The sequence below is a fragment of the Panthera pardus genome, unplaced genomic scaffold, assembly GCF_024362965.1.
Source record: "Panthera pardus isolate Hobbes unplaced genomic scaffold, ASM2436296v1 HiC_scaffold_21, whole genome shotgun sequence".
NCBI classification, from domain to species: Eukaryota; Metazoa; Chordata; class Mammalia; order Carnivora; family Felidae; genus Panthera; species Panthera pardus.
In genome coordinates this window covers 55,487,698-55,508,364 of record NW_026526777.1, presented here as the reverse complement: position 1 = coordinate 55,508,364, position 20,667 = coordinate 55,487,698, and the positions used below count along the sequence as shown (strand labels likewise).

Genomic DNA, 20,667 nt, shown 5'->3' with positions numbered 1-20,667 from the left:
CCAGCACAAAATTTCCTGCCTTACCATCAATATCACCATCTTTTCAAAAAATAAGAAAACATTTTCACCTCCCAAAAAATCAGGAAGGACTGTTATCCACATCACGTATATCAAAGGAATAACAATTATGTCATAATTGGTCTTTCTAACTGCTGATGGGCATGTTTCTTTTGCCAATAACTGGAGGGATGCAACCCCATAGTATCAGAAATATTAAATGTGAGAAACGTTGTATGGTGGTTTAGAGAAAATGTGGCAGTAATACATTTCAACTAAAGCTCAGCATGGCTTTGTGGGCTTGCCTGGAAATGTAACCACTCTTTACATTATTATGTCTATGGAGAAATATATTCTGGTTTCTAAATATCTGATTACAGATGATTTTTTACAAAGAAATTCATTCCTTTATATTTACAGTGCCATTGTCATTTTTATGGGAATATTTAAAAGTCCACGTGTTATATAAAGCCAGGAGCTGGGTCTCATTTTCTAGCACGTTCTCTCTGACCCAAGGACGAGCCACCAAAGTTAGGTTGCATTTGTTATCTTCTCTGTTGAATAATTGTACCTTTTTTCTCATTAGCTTTGTAGATCCCTCACTGCAATTTGAATCCCAACTGAAGATAATAGAGTCATCCTTTAAAAAGGTATTTTCTATTCCAAGTCTTGAGAAAGTGAGGCAAATGGGGAACAGTGAAGATGACAAAGAGGACATAGAGGTAAGTCTCCGCTTCAGTTATGAAGAGGCACTGTTATGCGCCACAGCAATCCTGACAAATGCCCTTGCACCAAATGCCCTTTGCTACCTCCTTCACTCTTTTGAGATATAATAAACAGTCTATTCCAGTGCCTCTGGACTCCTTGTGAATTCCACAATCCTTGGGATTTAATGGATCGTATAGGAGTTATGAGAACAAATGAGTGAAGAGAGTTTAGGTTAATTGTTTTAGCAAGGACAGAGTTTATGGGCCAAGGCTGCAAAGAAGAAAAGAGGAGCAAAGAAAGGTGGAGAGAGGAAGAGCCCTACAGTAAGGTCAACAACACCTCTGGTCTCCATTTCCTCAGCACAGCTACACAGTGCACCTGCCTTGTAAGATGAGGGAGCGGTTCACGGCACATTGTACTGAGTGAGGTCCCATCTCTATAGCTACCTCGTTCCTTTCTTGCCTTCAGTGTATGGGGATAACTCAGGACCCCGGGACACAAAACTATACACGTGGAGTACAATTATATCTAATTTTATCTGGCCGACTGTTTGTGCAATATTTTTGTTTTTCAGAATTTGTATCAAAATATTTTAAACATGTATGAAGACACTCTTCTCATCTTAGTGTCTAAAGACCTCTACAAACTGCAAATCTTAAAGGTAAAGGGAAAGCAAGCACTTTGTTCTCTGGTCTGAAATCTAAAAGAGCTCACTGTATTTCACTAATCATTTCCCTTTTGTCATATTTGCATCTTCTTCAAGTATTTGGTGGCTGATTTTTTTTCCCTCCGAAGGTGTAAAATATGCCCCAAATGAAATCACTTCCCTTTATTTGGATTACAGAGACACACGTTTAAGAATGCAATTTGGGGAGAATGGCATCACCAGACACTTAAGACAAATGTTATGTGGCAATGTAAAAGTGAATCCAATATGGGTTAACAGAGAGGAGAGGGTGACTGGCCTAAATCACCTTCAGGTCCGTGCGACATTAAATCATACTTCGATAGTGTCTATATGATTGCTTGTTCCCCCACAGCCCTGGGACTGGAGAATCCCATGAGCATCCCATCCTCATGGACACCATGATAACTAACAGAGGAAGGTGTAACAGCTGCGCCAAACCCCACTTACATCAAGACTTCATTGTTTTTAACATCTCAGTCAGAGACAGGAGACTGCTCAGGATATCTGACGACCTTTAGCTGTGCATTTCTAGCAAGACGGCATCAGGGGAACCTGTCTGAAAATACTGGGGAACCAGAGTGACTTATTCTACCAGGAGCATTATGAGTCTGTGCAAACTATAAAATACGTTCAAGTCAAGAAGCAGAATTGGTATTTATGAAGACAAGAAGGAATGTGAGGAAAAATAAAATCTACTGAGTTCCTTTGTGCCTAGTTTAAGCCAAATATTTCCTGTGTACTTTAAAAATTTCACCTCACAGCCCTTCAAAGTAGTTGTGATTATTCCATTCTTACAACTATTTCCCCATGCATGCTCTTTCAACCAATAAACCATTGTTTATTGAGCATTTGTTTTACATCAGGCACTAAGCTGAGTACTTCATATATGGGTTATTTCATTTAATCCTTACAATAAACCTATGAGGAAGTTACCATCATCCCTCCCGCCCCCATTATGCAGATAAGGAAATGGAAGCAGAGAGAGGAGGAGTAGTATGTACAATGCTCATGAATGGGGGAGCTACTCGAACTTGGTAACCTGGTACTTAACCATGTTGCTCTTAGACCTTCCATGTCTAGAAACTCTCTTGATCCTCAGAAAGCTGAAAGCCCACACGTAGAAAAGGCAGAGACTGACCTCCAGGGATTTAGACTCTTCTGCCCTGGGAAATGGACTTCAGACCAGTTTTATACAATAGGAGCCAGTGAAAGGAGGACATTTAGCATAAATTCCATGGACTCCAGCAGAGTGCCTTAAGAAATCTGTTGATGGTAGCTGGCATGTGAGGCATAGGCAGTCTTCTTCCCTTCCCAAGCTTGTAAATATGTCCCTGCATCTGGAGATTTAGAACAAATAGAAGTTACAGCAAGATGGAGTTGAATCAAAATTAGCAAGAACCTTCTAACCGAGCTGCCTCCAGGAATATTTTCTGCACCCATGAGCCAGAAAATAACTGAGTGTTGAATCTGCAGAGGAAATTCTGGAGTAAAATGACATTTCAGGATCAGATGACATTTCAAGTCTCGTTTAAAATAGAAAGTCAGATCCTGTGATTAAAGAGAGAGGATAGTACTTTGAAAGAAAAAGAGGAGAAGCAGCGGATAATCCCATCACAGCCTCATGTTAAGCTCTTTATGATGACTGACAAAGCGACCGTTAGATTGCACATTAGTAAAGACTCGTTGGATAGAATTAAGTAACATACAACCCATGCTGGAGGGGAGGTGGGTGGGGGGGATGGGCTAAATGGGTGATGGGCATTAAGGAAGACACTTACTGGGATGAGCCCAGGGTGGTACATGTAAGTGGTGAATTACTAAATTCGACTCCTGAAACCAATGCTACACAATATGTTAACTAACTGGAATTTAAATTAAAAATATCATAGTAAATAGAAAACAAATAGATTAGTAACATGCTACCCAGGTGTAGTTGCTACAATAGATGAAGTGTGCTAGATAGCTTGTAGCATACAACCAGCCGGTTGTCCGTCTTTTTGAGAGCAATGTAGGTTAGATGTGACATAATCAGGAGCCCCCCGGGGACCCTTGACATGGTGGAGACGGAGACTAAAAGGAGGGGACTTGTAGAAATGGAAACACCACGCTCTAGGATGATTCTTGTGTTTTCCACAGGACATGGCCATGTGGATGAATGAAGACAGTTCATACCTGCAGGAGAGAGCCATAGTGGTCATCAGCAGGGTGCTGAGCTTTGCCTCCAGGAAAGTCAGGGGATACGTAAGTGACAGTGCAGTTACGCCACCCGCTCCTGAAGGCCGAGTCTCTGTAGTGCTGCCTTCCAAGTCTTGAGGCTGGAGAGTTCTAAATGCCTGCTTGGTATGAGCATGCGGGCAGGTTGGGATACTGAGAAAAGAGTCAATATCCTGCGTGATTTTACATGGCTCTGCAACTCGATTTTTTCACCGAACGATATGTCCCTCAGATATTTTCATGGCAATGTATGTAAGTGTATCTCATTCTTTCAGCCAAAGCATATATCCCCGTAGTTTTGATGTATTGTAATTTAACTATAGATGGAAATTCGGGTATATTTGGTTTTTTTTTTTTCTACTTCAAACTATATACAAATGGTTATCTTTTTTCAAGTGTTTGTTCACTTAGAAATGCTTAGAAAGATAATAGATCAAAGAGTATGGATAGGTTACAGTTTTAGCATTACAAAATTATCCTCCGGTTTGTATTCCTGTGGATATTAGAGTAATCATTTGCCCACACCTTCACCAACACTGGGATGTTATTGGACTTTCTAACGGTTGCCTTTCAGCTGGAGAGCAAACAGGCATCTCATCATTGCCAGTATGTACTAGGGTTTTCTGTAATTTTTTTTTTAATTTTTTTTTTTAACTTTTATTTATTTTGGAGACAGAGAGTGAATGGGGGAGGGTCAGAGAGAGAGGGAGACACAGAATCGGAAGCAGGCTCCAGGCTCTGAGCTGTCAGCACAGAGCCCGACGCGGGGCTCGAACTCACGGACCGAGAGATCATGACCTGAGCCGAAGTCGGACGCTTAACCGACCAAGCCACCCAGGCGCCCCTTCTGTATTTTTAATAACATCATTCCTTGCCTTCTAAAAATCCTTGCCGTCTATGAACATTTCTCTCCTTTTTGGATACCGTGTATCCAGTCTCTGTTTTGCAACTCATTCTTAACTGTGATTTTTAAACATAAGTCTTCTAATTGCTCATCTGATTGTTTGAATCATTCAGGAGTTCAGAATAAAGGGGGCCAGAAACATACATTCGTGATGACACCTTCACGTACCCATTTTCTACCTCTTATACAGAGAGCTTCTAGAGACAAAAAGCCTAGATACACTTTACAATATATCTGAATTTTTACTGTTTTGTTTAAAATCAGCTTTGGAAGGTAACATAATCTACTTACAGGAGGAAATGCAGTCCAGGATGTTCTTGCATCAGCTAATTCTCTATTTCAAAAGAGAGAGGGAGTGATTTGCTTCAATCTTCTGGTTGCCTGGCCAGGGAAGGCAGCCTTCTATTTCTAAAATGGCTTGGTTGTCCGTTCATATGTCTGAAAGGCTAGTCATTCAAAATTTTGCAGCAAGGCTTGAGATTAAGTGCAGATCGCAACTCCAGCCTGTTTTCTGAACAGTTTCTAAATGTTTCATGCACTCAGCAAGTCTTTGATGGCGACTGTCTGACCGAGATCTATTCATGAGCGGCTGTCTGCTTTTGCATTTGTATTCAGTATACATATACTTGTTCATTTATATTCTAGTGAGTTCCACTCAGGTAGCAGGTATGACATTTTGGAGTTTTGTCATCTTCTATCACCTCTTCTCAATTTTGATTATGTTCATGAAGTTCATTCTCCCCTACACACATCTCATCCCTCAACTGTTAAAAAAATAAATCTGTAAATTCACATGTGCGCAGAAGCCTGTCATAAATTGGGTGTCCCTACTTACAACTGAGATTTGAGAAGTCAAATAGGGTAACGGATTACTTTGTTCTGCAATGTTCACTAAGGACCAGCAGGTGGAAGCACACCAGCATTTTCCAGAACATAGAAGCAAAGCTAGCATCAACCAGTTCGTCATAGTCAAGCAGGCATAAAACTTTATTAGGTTAACTTTCTCTTTATGATAATGTCCTCTAAACATGGTTAAGTCAGTGAAATTAATGGGGGAGAGAGGACAAATATATGAAATAAAACAGATGAATGCATTATTAAATTAAAAACTAGGCTTCCCCCAGGCCTTGTCTCTGTATCTGTATGTCTGACACATTGTAGATAATCAGTGAAGATCTGCTTTGCCCTTCTCTAATTATATGTAACTACCTATTCTGTGCTCACGTGCTGTCCGTTCACTGGAAAGACTTTTTTTTTTCCATAAATTACTGTATCCTGGGGTGCCTGGATGGCTCAGGTGGTTAAGCGTCTGACTTCGGCTCAGGTCATGATCTCATGCTTCATGAGTTTGAGTCCCGCTTCAGGCTCTGCACTTGATAGTGCGGAGCCTGGAGCCTGCTTCACATTCTGTGTCTCTCTCCCTGCCCCTCCCCGACTTGTGGGCGCTCGCTCTCTCTCTCTCAAAACTAAATAAATAAACATAAAAAAATAAATTACCCTATTCTACACCTTCCAGAATCTCAGTGGCCCTTGTATTATTAAATAATCCAAACTACCATTTATATTCTATCAAAAATACTCTTTCATGCAGTAATTCTCCTTATATGACCTATGTGCCTATCAAGGTGAGGAACTTCCACACTCAGAGAGTATTTGTCCCTTCAATTAAACTATTCAGTTTTCAAACAGGCAAAGAAACGTGAGCTAATCGTGTCATCTTATATCATTAACAGAAAGACTTTTCCTGGGTTTGTTCTTTTGGCACAGTCTTTCAGCATTTGAGAGATGGGTGGGGCAGCGCACCAGTGGTCCTGCCAATCTTTCTCTTGTTTCAACAGTGTTTGGATGGAACAGATTCAGGGGCGCCCCTTCTATCAGCCTCCGACCACTCTCCAAACTTTTTTCCAGTTGCAACCTTTGGAGCCATCTTCTTGGCCACCCTCTGCCTCCAGGACCAGCCGATACCCTATTTTGAGCTTAACTCCTTATTACCGATCAACCACGAGCACCCAGATTCGTCAGAATTATTCCACAGAGGTGGAGGCTGCTGTCAACTGCCTCGTCAACAGACATCTGTGGGCCTCTTACACCTACCTCTCTCTGGGCTTCTATTTTGGCCATGAGGATGTGGCTCTAAAGGCATAAGCCACTTCTTTCAAGAATTGGCTGAGGAGAAGTGGGAGGGCACTGAGCGTCTCCTGAAGATGCAAAACCAGTGTGGCAGCCATGCCCTCTTCTAGAACATGCAGAAGTCATATCAAGATGAGTGGGAGTAAAACCCTGGATTCCATGGAAGCCGCCCTGGTTCTGGAGAAGAGCCTGAACCAGCCCCTTTTGGGTCTGCATGCCCTGGGTTGTGCCCATGCAGACCCCCATCTCTGTGACTTGCTAGAGAATCATTTCCTCGATGAAGCGGTAAAAGTCATCAAGAAGATGGGCGACCACCTGACAAACCTCCATAGGCTGGCTGACCCCTAGGCTGGGCTGAACGAGTATCTTAAAAAGCCTCACCCCCAAGCATAAGTAAGAGCTTCTGGAGCCCAGCAGCCTTTTTGAGGGGCCCTCTGGCATCCCCCTGGTGGGAGGGCTTGTGCCTGAGCCTCTTCCTGCAGCCACTAGGCAGCTTTTTAACCACCCTGCAGCCCTCTCCCAAGCTATGGGCCAAATGTAAACGATAAAGCTTTTAGCAGCAATAATAATAATAATGATAATAATAATTAGATGAGTGGGAATCCCCCCCCACCAAAAGAAGACAGGTGGGATTTAGGGAGGAAGATGGGGGTGGAGTAGGAGGACCCTAGGCTTGCCTTGTCCAACACATACAAGTAGGTGACTATCAAATCATCTTAAGTACCCTAGAAATCAACCTGAAGACTGGCAGAATAAACTCCACAACTAAAAGTAGAGAAGAGTCCAGAAGAGCCCAAATCAAAGATGGTAGGAAGTGTGGACACACCATTTGGGAAAGAAACAAATCATGAATTCTGTGGTAGGGAGGGAGATGTGGTCGAAGAGAAGGGTAAGAGACAGACTAGCACAGTGGGTAGCACACGGGGAAGATGAATCCCCATGGCAATTGGCTTGGAAAGTGAGAGGAGCCAAATTTCATGAGTTCTTGCAATCACTGGGGCTTAAAGCCTGGAGCTTTAAAGGTCAGCAGACTTGGCTCTAGAAGAGCTTAGAGGACATTGTGCTGCTCTTAGAGGGAAAGCAAACAGGCAGCCTATGGACATACAGCATGGAAACAGTGATATGAAAAGCACTTGGGGCACACAGTGAGGAGGTTATTTGCTCTTCTCTGAGTGTGCCCCGGAAAGGCAACATTCATGCAGAAACCCCCCTCCATGAACAAAGGAACTGGCAGATGTCGTTTCCTCCTCCTTCCCCTCAGCATTAACACAGACCCATGTGCAGCAACCAGGACAGCGCAATCACTACCTAATTTGCTTACATGAAGCTCCGCCCCCGCCGCCATGCTCCAGCAGAATCACCCTTCCCAATCATGCTTGCTTGGTCCCAGCCCAGCAGGTGCCCTTTCCGAGAAAACTGGCTGGCCCAAACCCCTGCCCACGTTGAGTCTCCTGTCCCAAGAGTTTTGCAGGGCTTCAGTTCTGGTAGAGGTGGCAATGGGTATCATCTCACAAGCGGACCAGAGCACACCTAGTTAAAACTTGTCACATTCGAGCCAAGGACCAAACATTTCCCACAATAGGCAGAGAGACAGACAATTGAGCTGCAGGATAAAGTGGCCAGGACACAACAGCAGAGCACATACAGCACACATTGAAGATACTCCCTGAAGTGACAAGCCCTGGGGAATAAGGGAGCTTACATTATAGGGCACTAAGGACCTCTTCTTCATAAGGCCATTACTTTCAAGAACAGGAGACATAGCTGACTGTTCTGACACAGAGAAGCAGGCACAGAGACTTAGACAAAATGAGAAGACAGAGGAATTTGTCCCAAGTGAAAGAACAGGACAAGGTTACAGGCAGATCTAAGTAAAAAATATATAAATAACATGCTTGATAGAAAATTTAAAGTAGTGATCATAAAGATACTTGCTGGTCTTGAAGAGAGAGTGGAAAGCATCAGTGAGACCATTAACACATGATAAAGAATTACATAGCATAGATAGAGGGCTGAATAAATAAAATCAGAGACATGCTTGAGGGAATGAATAGCAGACTGGAAGAAGCAGAGGAATGAATCAATGACCTGGAAGACAGAGTAATGGAAAGCAATCACACTGAAAAAAGAAAAAAAGAATTATGCAAAACAAGAATAGACTTAGAGAACTCAGTGACTCCATCAAACATAATAACATTCATATTGTAGGGGTCCCAGTAGAAGAAAAGAGAGAAAAAAGTGGGGAGAAAATTTATTTGAAGAAATAATAGCTGAAAACTTCCCTAATTTGGGGAGAAGGAAACAGACATCCAGCTCCAGGGAGCACAGAGATTCCCCGACAAAATCAACAAAAGCAGATCCACACCAAGATATATCAAAATTAAAATGGCAAAATACAGTGATAAAGAAAAAAATGTTTTAAATAGCAAGAGAAAAAGCATCAGTCAGTTACAAGGGAAAACCCATGAGGCCAGAAGGAGATTTTTCAACAGAAACTTGGCAGGCCGGAGTTCATGATATATTCAAAGCGCTGCATGAGAAAAATCTGAAGCCAAGAAAACTCTGTCCAGCAAGGCTATCATTCAAAATCGAAGGAGAGATAAACAGTTTCCCCAACAAGCAAAAACTAAAAGAGTTCATGACCACTAAACCAGCCCTGCAAGAAATACTAAAGGGGACTCTGTGAATGGAAAGCAAAGACCAAAACTGACAATACGAAGGTAGGAAACACAAAAGCAGTAAAAAGAACTATTTCTGTAAAAAAAAAAAAAATCAGTCAAGTAAGTCACAAAATAAAAAGATGCAAAATATGACAACATATGACTAAAACGTGGGGAGGCGAGGAGAAAAGAATGGGTTCAAACTTAAGTGACCATCAACTTAATATAGACTGTGACATACAGAAGAGGTTATATACAAACTAATGGCAACCATATATCAAAAACCACTGATAAACATGCAAAGAATAAAGAGAAAGAATTCCAAATATATCACTAAAGAAAATGAGCCAACTACAAAAGAAAGACAAGAAAGGATCAGAGAAAATACATATCTATCAATAATTACTTTGAATGGAAATAGGCTAAGTGCTCTAATCAAAAGACATAGGATGACAAACTGAACTAAAGACAAGAGACTCCTTTCAGTCCTAAAGACACGTGCAGATTGAAAGCAAAGGGATGGAAAAACTTTTATCATGCAAATGGATGTCAAAAGAAAGAGTATCAAAACTTAGATCACACAAACTAGACTTTAAAACAGACTGTAATAAGAGACAAAGAAAGGCACTATAAAATAATAAAAGGGACAATTCAACAAGATGGTACAACAATTATATTTATGCACCCAACATGAGACCACTCAAATACATAAAACAATAACAAACATAAAGGAATTAGTTGAAAGTGATACAATAACAATAAAAGACTTTCACACCCCCACTTAAATTAATGGAGAGATCATCCAAATAGAAAATCAATAAGAACACAGTAGTTTTGAATGACACACTTGACTATATGGATGTAACATATATTCAGAGCACTCCATCCTAGAAGTGCAGAATACACTTTCTTTTCAAGTACACATGGAATATTCTCCAGAATAGATCACCTATGAGGCCAGGAAAAAAGTCTCAACAAATGCAAAAAAGATGATCTTTTCTGACCATCACACGTGAAACTAGAAATCAACTACAAGAAAATTCTAGAAAGACCGCAAACATACGGAAGTTCAATAACATGCAGCTAAACAATGAATGGGTCAACCAGGAAATACAAGAGGAAATAAAAAATTACACGGAAACAAATAAAAATGAAAACACAGTGGTTCAAAACCTTTGAGATACAGCAAAAGCAGTTTTAAGAAGGAAATTTAGGGGCGCCTGGGTGGCTCAGTCGGTTGAGCGGCCGACTTTGGCTCAGGTCATGATTTCGCGGTCCATGAGTTCGAGCCCCGCGTCGGGCTCTGTGCTGACAGCTCAGAGCCTGGAGCCTGTTTCAGATTCTGTGTCTCCCTCTCTCTGACCCTCCCCCGTTCATGCTCTGTCTCTCCCTGTCTCAAAAATAAATAAAAACGTTAAAAAAAATTTAAAAAAAAAGAAGGAAATTTATAGAAATACATACCTACCTCAAATATACAACCTAACCTTACACCTAAATGAGCTAGAAAAAGGAACAAGAAACAAAACCTAAGACCAGCAGAAGGAAGAAATAATAAAGATTAGAGCAGGAATAAATGAATATAGAATAATAAGTAATAAAATGTAGAAACAAAAACACACACATTGTAGAATAAATCAATGAAGCCAGGAGCAGGTTCTTTGAAAAGGTCAATAGAATTGACAGGCCTCTAGCCAGGCTTATCATGAAAAAAAGTAAAAAGACTGAAATAAATAAAATCACAAATGAGAGAGAACTAACAACCAACACCACAGAAAAACAAACAATTATAGTAGAATATTATTAAAAACTATATGCCAACAAATTGGACAACCTAGAAGAAATGAATAAATTCCTAGAAATATATAAACTGCCAAAACTGAAACAGGAAGAAATAGATACTTCGAACAGATCAATAGCCAGCAAAGAAATGAAATCAGTAATCAAAAAACTCCCAAAAAATGAAGGGCCAGGGCCAGATGGCTTCATAAACAAATTCTATAAAACATTTAAATACAAGTTAATACCTGTTCTTCACAAACTATTCCAAAATATAAAAGAGAAAGGAAAACTTCCAAATTCATTCTATGAGACCAGCATTAACCTGATACCCAAACGAGGTAAATATAACCACAAAATAAGAGAACTACAGGCCAATATCTCTGGTGAACATAGATCCAAAAATACTCAACAAAATATTAGCAAACTGAATTCACCAATACATTAAAAAAAATTATTCACTACAATCCAGTGGGACTTATTCTCAGGATGCAAATGGTTCAATATTTGCAAATTAATCAGTGTAATACATCACATCAATAAGAGAAAGGATAAGAACCATGTGATCATTTCAATAGATGCAGAAAAAGCATTCGACAAGGTAAAATGTCCATTCATGACAAAAACCCTCAACAAGGTACATCTAGAGGGAACATATCTCAACATAATAAAGGCCATGTATTAAAAACCCGCAGCTAACATTATCTTTAATAGGGGGAAAATGAGAGCTTTTCCCTTAAGGTCAGGAAGAAGTCCATTCTCACCACTTTTATTCAACACGGTACTGGAAGTAAGTCCTACTACCCACAGCAACCAGACAACAGAAAGAAATAAAAGGCACCCAAAATGATGAGGAAGAAGTGAACTTTTCACTACTTGCAGATGACATGTTACTGTATAGAGAAAACCTAAAAACTCTACCAAAAAACTGCTACAACTGATCCATGAATTCAGTGAAGTCAGAGGATACAAAATCAATACCCAGATGTTGTATGGAAACCAATCTGACAATAAACTTCATATATTGAAAAAATTTAAAAAAATCAATATCCAGAAATCTATTTGCATTTCTACACACCTATAATGAAGCAGCAGAAAGAGAAATTAACAATCCCACTTATAATTGCACCAAAAATAATAAGATACCTAGGAATAAACCTAACCAAAAAGGTGAAAGACCTGTACTCTGAAAACTATAGAACACTGATGAAAGAAATTGAAGACGACACAAAGAAATGGAAAGACATTCCATGTTCGTGGGTTGGAAGAACAAGTATTTTTAAAATGTCTAAACTACCCAAAGGAATCTACAGATTTAATGCAATCCCTATCAAAATACCACCAGCATTTTTCACGGAACTAGAACAAAGAATCTTAAAATTTGTACGGAAGCACAAAAGACCCCAAATGGCCAAAGCAATCTTGAAAGAGAAAAACAAAGCTGGAGGGATCACAATGTTGAGCTTTAACTTATATTACAAAGCGGTAGTAATCAAAACATTATGGTACTGGCACAAAAACAGACACATAGATCAATAGAACAGAATACAAAACCCAGAAATAAACCCACATTTACATGGTCACTTAATCTTCAAGAAAGCAGGAAAAAATATTGAGTGGGGGAAAAAACAGTATCTTTAATAAATGGTATTGGAAAAACTGGACAGCTACATGCAAAAAATGAAACTGACCCCTTCTTACACCATGCACAATAACAACTTACTGAATGGGAGAAGATATTTGCAAATGACATATCTGATAAAGAGTTAGTATCCAAAATACAAAGAGCTTATAAAACTCAACACCCAAAAAACAAATAATCCAATTAAAGATGAGCAGAAGACATAAATAGACATTTCTCCAAAGGAGACCTCCAGATGGCCAACAGACATATGAAAATATGCTCATCATCACTTACCATCAGTGAAATGTAAACTCATACAATTAGATATCGCCTCCAACATCTCAGAATGGCTAAATCAAAAACATAAGAAACAACACATGTTGGCAAGGATGTGGAGGAGAAGGAACCCTCTGGCACTGTTGGTGGGAATGTGAACTGGTGCAACCACTGTGGAAAACAGAATGGAGATTCCTCAAAAAGTTAAAAACAGAACTGCTCTCTGATCCAGAAATTGCACTACTAGGTATTTACCCCAAGAATACAAAAACACTAATTCAAAGAGATACATGCACCCCTATGTTTATAGCAGCATTATTTACATAGCCAAGATATGGAAGCAACCTAAATGTCCATCAACTGATGAATGGATAAAGAAGTGGTATCTATACACACACACACACACACACACACACACACAATGAAATATTGCTCAGCCATAAAAAAGAATGAAATCACGCTGTTTGCCATGACATAGATGGAGCTAGAGAGTATAAGACTAAATAGAAGAAGTCAGAGAAGGACAAATACCATATGACTTTAATCATATGTGGAATTTAAGAAACAAAACAAATGGGCAAAGGGAAAAAGAGAGAGAGAGACAAACTAAGAAACAGACTCTTAACTGTAGAGAATGAACTGATGGTTACCGAAGGGGAAGTGGAGAGAGGCATGGGTTAAATAGGTGATGGAGATTAAGGAGTGCACTTGTGATGATGAACACCGGGTAATGTATGGAAGTGTTGAATCACATTGTACACCTGAAAGTAATGTAACCAACCCTGTATATTAACTACCTGGGATTAAATTTTAAAATAAATAAATAAATAAATAAACAAATAAATAAATAAATAAAAGATGAGGGGAGGATTTCCAGTCAAAGCTAACAGATTATCTGCATGCCTTTCTCTCCTCTCCCTCTAAAGTCCTCACAAAATGGAAGTGATGAAATTTGTCAAATTAGTAAAAAGTTTTAGGTGGGCTAGATGTCAACAGGATGATAGAAAAGATAGAAAATGGTAACTGACAAAGCCTCACAAAGGAAGCTGAAAGACAGGTGCACGTGAACATTAGGATGGGGTACGGCTTTTTAGGAAGCAGTTTGCCCAATGCAACTCTGGAGAAGCTGGAGCTTGGAGGTCCAAGTAATGACAAAGGGTGAGAGGCAAAGCAGGGTTGAAAATACATGCATTAACTGAAAGGATTCACTGAAAGTTTATACAGAAGACTCTATTGCCTTCCATCCCCCTTTACACATGTACTATATTCCACAGGGACCTGGGTCCACTGGCAGATCCACTGGCAGATAAAATTTGAGGACTTCTTCCTCAAAATGGCTAGAAAATCCCCTGAGAAAATTATCCTGATTGCTCAGAAATATTTTAGTGTAACCCCAGCGTCCCCACCTAACCACTCTAAAGCAAAGCCCACCTGTTGATGAGCCTTGCTCACATACATAAATTCTGCCAAGAAGCATTGCATTTGTAAGTATGACTAGATAACCAAGATTTGTCAGACATTTGGATTAACCCCTCCAAATACCAGAGTCAGCCCAAGATAAATAAAGAGAGAAACATGATTATCAAAATAAAGAGTCAATTCAGGTCACAGGTGAGAATTTAGCCTTGAAAAGGGTAGAGAAAACATATTTATATGCCAAAAGAAAATATAATTAAAGTAAAAATGGCCTATGCATTAAACAATTTTACTTAATCATAATAATAAGACCACATTATTGATTTTCAGCTTTTAGGATCAATCACAGAAAACTCAAATAAGTTATCGAATCCCATCAAATGCTATAAACTTAACAATGCAAAAGCAAAAATGCAGGGAAGAGTTTAGTGGTTCTTCAACAAGTTAAATACACAATTACCGTATGACCCAGCAATCCTAGGTATATACCCAAAAGAATTTGAAAGAGCTGGTCAAACAAAAACTTATACACAAATGTTCATTGCAGCATAATTCGCAATAGCCAAGACGTGGAAACAACCTAAATGTCCATCAACAAAGTGAATGGACAAATAAAATGTGGTATATTCATACAATGGAATATTACTCCGCCAAAAAGAGAAATGAGGTCGGATATATACTGCAACATTAATAAAACTGGAAAACATTACACTAAGTGAAAGAAATTAGACCTAAAAGCCTACATGTTCTATGAAATTTACATGAAATGGCAGAATAGGCAAATCCACAGAGACAGAAATCAGCTTTGTGGTTGACAGGGACTGTGGTTACCAAAGAATAAAGACTGACTGGTTAGCGGTTTTCACTTGAGGTGATGAAAAAGATTTAGAGCTAGAGAGAGGTAGTGGTTGTTCCACATTGTGAATGTGATTTATGCTACTGAATTGGGTACTTTAAAAGGGTTAAAATGGTAAATTGTAGGTTATGTATATTTTTTTGCCACAATAAATAAATGCACAATAAAGTACAGGCAAAAGTAGTAAGAAAGTAGAAGACATGGTAGAAAAAAGTTGAAGGGAAATACAAGTGCTCCAAAACACTTACTTCATAAAGCAGAAGATCAACAAGGTATTTGTATCTATGAAACAAGAAATAAAAGTACTGCCATATTATGAAAACAGAAAAGGGAAGGACTACAAATAGTAATGTGCCATAATGAGTAACAAGCTATATAGAGAGGATGGTGGTAAAACAGAAAGATGTGATAACCCCTAATTTATCACAGCAGGAATAGATAGGCAATGTCCCAAACTGATATTAGAACAGAAATGGGAGTCCATTATTTAGAGATAAAAAGGTGACCTCCAGAAGAAGCAGCTAAAAACACTTAGGAGTGGTTGCCTATGGAATTTAGTACCTAAACTACCATTATTGTTAAGACAAGGAACTGGAGAGGCCGCATCTACAAAGAAGGAATCCACTAAGAAAGGATCAGAAAAGTGAGCAGAAATACTCCAGCTTAGGGATGGATTCTGAGAAGTTTTTTTTTTTTTTCTCCAGATCTTAATGCTTATTTTCCTTTCAGCACTTGGATAGATTTTCTATAAAAGCAGGGCCATATTGTATTGGAAGTTCCCAAAGTCTTGTGTTGGAGAGAGTATAGCTGTTGTTGGTACACTTCCGAAGGGCATAATCTGTGTGCTCCACAGTGCAGAACCTTTCTCCTGTCATGTTCCCCATCCTCCTCAAACGTGCCATGCAATCTAGAAACAGCCACACCTACAATAGAGACAGAAATTAGACAGACCCAACCTGGCAAACAGAATAGATAGACCACTGATAGCTTCATTTACAAAAACACCTGGTAATTACACATCCACAAGTTCTTGAGGAGGCATAATCAGAAAAGCCATTTGAGGCAAATAAGACTTTAGGGGCAATCCCTTGTAAATGGTTCCCAACTTCTGTGAACTAAGCTGAGAGGACTACTCCCCCATCAGGCCGGATAGAGAAGTACCACTCAGTCCCACAGTGTGATGGTGGTTCTTAAAATCTTGCCATTAGATGGAAAAAGAAACCTGGGCTGCAATTCCAAAGAAAAGAGCACCCAGGGAAGGAAAACATGTCTCCCTAGAGCCCAGTGTAATGTCTGTACTGTCTGCTTCTAGATTCTCCTAACTCATAGGACTCCTAGAGTAGAGGGACCCCAAGGCCAGCCTTACAAAGAATCCACAGAAGTAAAGGATTATCTCTCCTTCTTCTGCTGAGACCATCGTTCCCAGTATCCTTGTTCAGTTATGCCCTTGACCCATGACCCAGTTCACTTCACATTCCTCTTTAGAAATGACTGTGTGTGTGTGTGTGTGTGTGTGTGTGTGTGTGTGTTTAAGATTGAGAGAAAGGGGTGGGTCAAGCAACATGAGAGGCAGGGCTAAGCAGACATATGAGAGAAGTAGAAAGAAAGAGAAACAGGCTGTGGGATCCTCCCAGAGGGTTGACTCGGTTTTAACTTTTACCACCAAAATTTGCTCTAATCCTCGAAACATCTATTTAAGAAAAATAATCACCTGTCTTAGAAACAAGAAGACCTACTAGTTTACCAAACCTACCTGTGAACAGAGCCCCCTTTGTTTAAAAAAATAATTGGTAATGGTACTCAAACCTTCACAAAACCAGAATGTCCCTTCCACCTCTCCTTTCTTCTTGACTAGTCAATCAAGATGAAAATCTAACTATTTGAACAGCCTGTGTCACAGGACGTTGTAGGAAGAAATACATGAAGGTTGTGATGGTAGCTTTGACATCAAAAGTAAATGCTCTGAATTTTTAAAAAATGAATTTCTTTGGGAAGAATCAGAACAACTCCAGGAGGAAAAGTTACATTTCTCCAGTGGCTTACAGAGGCATCTGAAGTGTGTCATACATAGACAAGAGCACATGACAGTTTTTGGATATCCTCCCTCTGCCCCAATATCCTGGAATGTGCTGCCTGAAAATTGCTACCTGATTTACAGAATAGAAACTAACATTAGCTGAGTTCCCATTATTTCCAAACACTTTGCTAAGAACTTGCTTTTTTGTCGTAAATAGTCCCCACGATAACTATTACAAGGTAGCATTTGTTATCTACGTTTCACAAAGGAGGAAACTGAGGTAGTAACAGATTTGAACATAGGTTTGGTAATTTGGAAGCTCATCCTCTAACCCTAGTCCAATATAGATATTAGAGGATTGGATACCAACATTCGATGTTGACTAGGCACAGAAAATGCATTTTTCTCCCTTGTTTTTTCCCATTAGGCAAGTGTTGATGCTCCCTGTCTGGGTGTCCTGGCAGCAGAACTGTCTCTTCTGTGTTGCCATAATGACGTCTCAATCACACAACAAGCATCCTTGGGCTTGCATCACCTCCTCTGCATTGCAAAGTGTCAGAACGGTAAGAATGATTTACCACCTCTTCTAAGGGGTACTACAAATTGTCCCTAACTTCTCCTTGTGGGTCCCAAGAAGGCTCTATGTCTAGATTTCTAAAGCCTGCCCCAACATCTATAGCTCCACTTTCTAACACGCCTTTCATAATCTTTTTAGAATGATCAAGATATGCCAAGATCTATAAAGTACTATACTTGGATTAGTGTTGGGTGTTAATGCTGGGGGCAGGAAGGCTGTGGGGAAGAAGAGGAGAAAGAGAAGAAATGGTACCAATGGGACTTTTTTAAAAAGGAGGTATATTTTCCCCCTCTAATGGGGCATCAAATGGAATATTCAGATTCTTGCTTCAGGGGTGGGGGAAAATTAGCCACCAGCAGTAAATGCTGCTGTGACCTGCCTAACAAAGCATAAAAGCAAGTCCTGAAAGTATCATACTATTTCCAAATAACTTAGAGAAAAGATTTAGCCTCAAATGAGGTGGGGTCTACAGTTGCTTGAGCTTACCACCTAAAGTAAGTTTGTAGACTGCAACCCAATGGTGTCACCAAGAAGAGACAGAATTAGGGATCCAGAGAGGTCATGATAGCTAGAGCTCACAGGTCTGAGGGCCAGAGAGGAGTGCACAAAGCGCTCCAGAGATTTGCACAGGGTTCTCCTTATTCAGGTATGTAGTGGTCAGAACACGCATGTGAGAGGATGCATGGGTGGCTCAGTTAGTTGATTTCTGCTCAGGTCATGATCTCATAGTTCGTGGCTTTGAGCCCTGTGTCGGGCTCCACACTGACAACACAGAGCCTGCTTGGTATCCTCTCTCTCTCTCTCTCTCTCTCCCCCTGTCTTTCTGCCCCTCCCCCACTCATGCTCACTCTCTCAAAAGAAGTAAATAAACTTAACAACAACAACAAAAAAGAATACGAATGTGAAGGAAACTACCTGAGGCCAGGGGGGAATGTTTAAGGAGAAAAATCCAATGAACTCGCAAAGGCTGGGAATAGTGCCTATGACGATAAGCCAACATTTAAAACTTCATAATGCACAAGTAATGAGGAAGAGTACCCAAAGGGTTTTGTTTCATTAGAAGGAAAAAACGATCTCTAGACTAAATTGTGTTTTGGTGCCACTTAACAGACCTTAAAAATAAGATCTAAAAAGATCAGGTTATCTCCAAATACTTTGAATGTTAATCAGAATGAAGCTCAAACCTACTCCTAGGAATACCAATATTCCAGCAGTCAACAAGTTAAAATTCACAGGGTCCAATAACAATTATTACACTTGCAAAGAATCAGACCACAGCACATAATGAGGAGAGAAATGAATCAAAACTGACCCAGAAATAACTCAGATGATAGAATTCGTAGAAAGGGACGTTAAAACAATTGTTATAATGTATTCCAATTATTTAAGGAGTCCAAGAAAAAGATGAACATGTTAAGCAGAGACATAGAAAAATTTCTAAAAGACCTCAATTGAAAATCTGGAGATTAAAAGCATAATATCTGAGGTGAAGAACACTCTGGCAAAAATTAACAGTGTAATTTTCAAGAGGGCCAGAGAAAATACGACACATTTCATTCACAGGAACAAAAGTAAATATGACAGTAAATTTCTTATCAGTAAAAGCCATAAACAATGGAGCAGCCTCTCAATGTACAGGGGGGAGGAAAAGGCAATCTAGAATTCTTTAGCCAGCAAAAATTCTTTTAAAAACAAAAGTGAAATAAAGACATGTTTAGATATACAAGAGCTGCTAGAATTCATTGCCAGCAGATCTGCACTAAAAGAAATATTAAAGGAAATCCCTCAAGGAAAAACATCCAGGTGAAAATCTAGGTCCGCATAAAGGAATGAAGAGTAATGGGTTGCAACTACGTAGGTAAATATTCTGTCCTCATTATTTTTAAAAAAAATTTTTAATGTTTATTTAGTTGAGAGACAGAGAGAGAGAGAGAGAGCATGAGTGGGAAGAGGGGCAGAGAGTGAGAGAGACACAGAATCCAAAGCGGGCTCCAGGCTCTGAGCTGTCAGTACAGAGCCCGACATGGGGCTCGAACTCATGAACTGTTGAGTTCATGATCTGAGCTAAAGTCGGATGCTTAACTGACTGAGCCACCCAAGTGCCCCTTCTCATTATTTAATCTTTTAAAATGATAATCAACTGTTCAAGGCAAAAAATAATAATGTAAAAGCTATATGACAACAATAGAGGCTTGAAAGAGGAAGTAGGATTACTTTTTAAGGTTCCTGCAAACAGAGTGTGACGTGTCACTTAACGAGTAAACTGTGATAAGTTAAAGATGTGTAATATAAACCTTAAAGCAGCCTCCTAAATAATATAGCCAAGAGGTACATATAGTAAGCCAAATTGAGATGTAATGTTTTAAAAACTACTTTAAAAGAAGACAAAAAAGAGGAAAAATAGAAAGAACAGATGGGAAAAATAGAAAACAAATAGTGAAGACTTAAAGCCATCTAGAGTAAATGTAAATATTCTGAACACCTCCAGTGAAAAGGTGGAGATTATCAGATTGGATAAAAAGCAAGGCTCAACTCTATGCTGCCCTATGAGAAACCCAGTTTAAATGCAAAGCCATAAATAGAATAAAAGTTAAAAGTTGGAAGATAGCACAGTAACACTAGTCAAAAAGAAATTAGAGTGGCTGAATCAATATCAAAAAATATATATTTCAGAGCAAAGAATGCTTCCAGGGAAAAAGAGGATCATTTCATAATGATAAAGGGGTCAATTAATTAATAAGACAACAATGCTAAACATGTATGTCCCTAAAATTAAAAATTTATAAAAATTAAAATACATTAAACAAAAATGGATAGAGCTAGG

At 39.4% G+C, this 20,667-nt stretch overlaps 1 protein-coding gene across 1 annotated transcript in view; it reads left to right on the top strand.

Annotated features, from left to right (window-relative positions):
* The window catches only part of MROH9 (maestro heat like repeat family member 9), an 83,720-nt gene that overhangs the window by 25,021 nt on the left and 38,032 nt on the right, over nt 1–20,667 (top strand). Inside the window, exons 4-7 of the mRNA XM_019424614.2 lie at nt 584–719; nt 1,280–1,366; nt 3,530–3,634; nt 17,694–17,829. Of these exons, the coding sequence (XP_019280159.1) occupies nt 584–719; nt 1,280–1,366; nt 3,530–3,634; nt 17,694–17,829 (464 nt within the window). The remainder of the gene's footprint in view (nt 1–583; nt 720–1,279; nt 1,367–3,529; nt 3,635–17,693; nt 17,830–20,667) is intronic.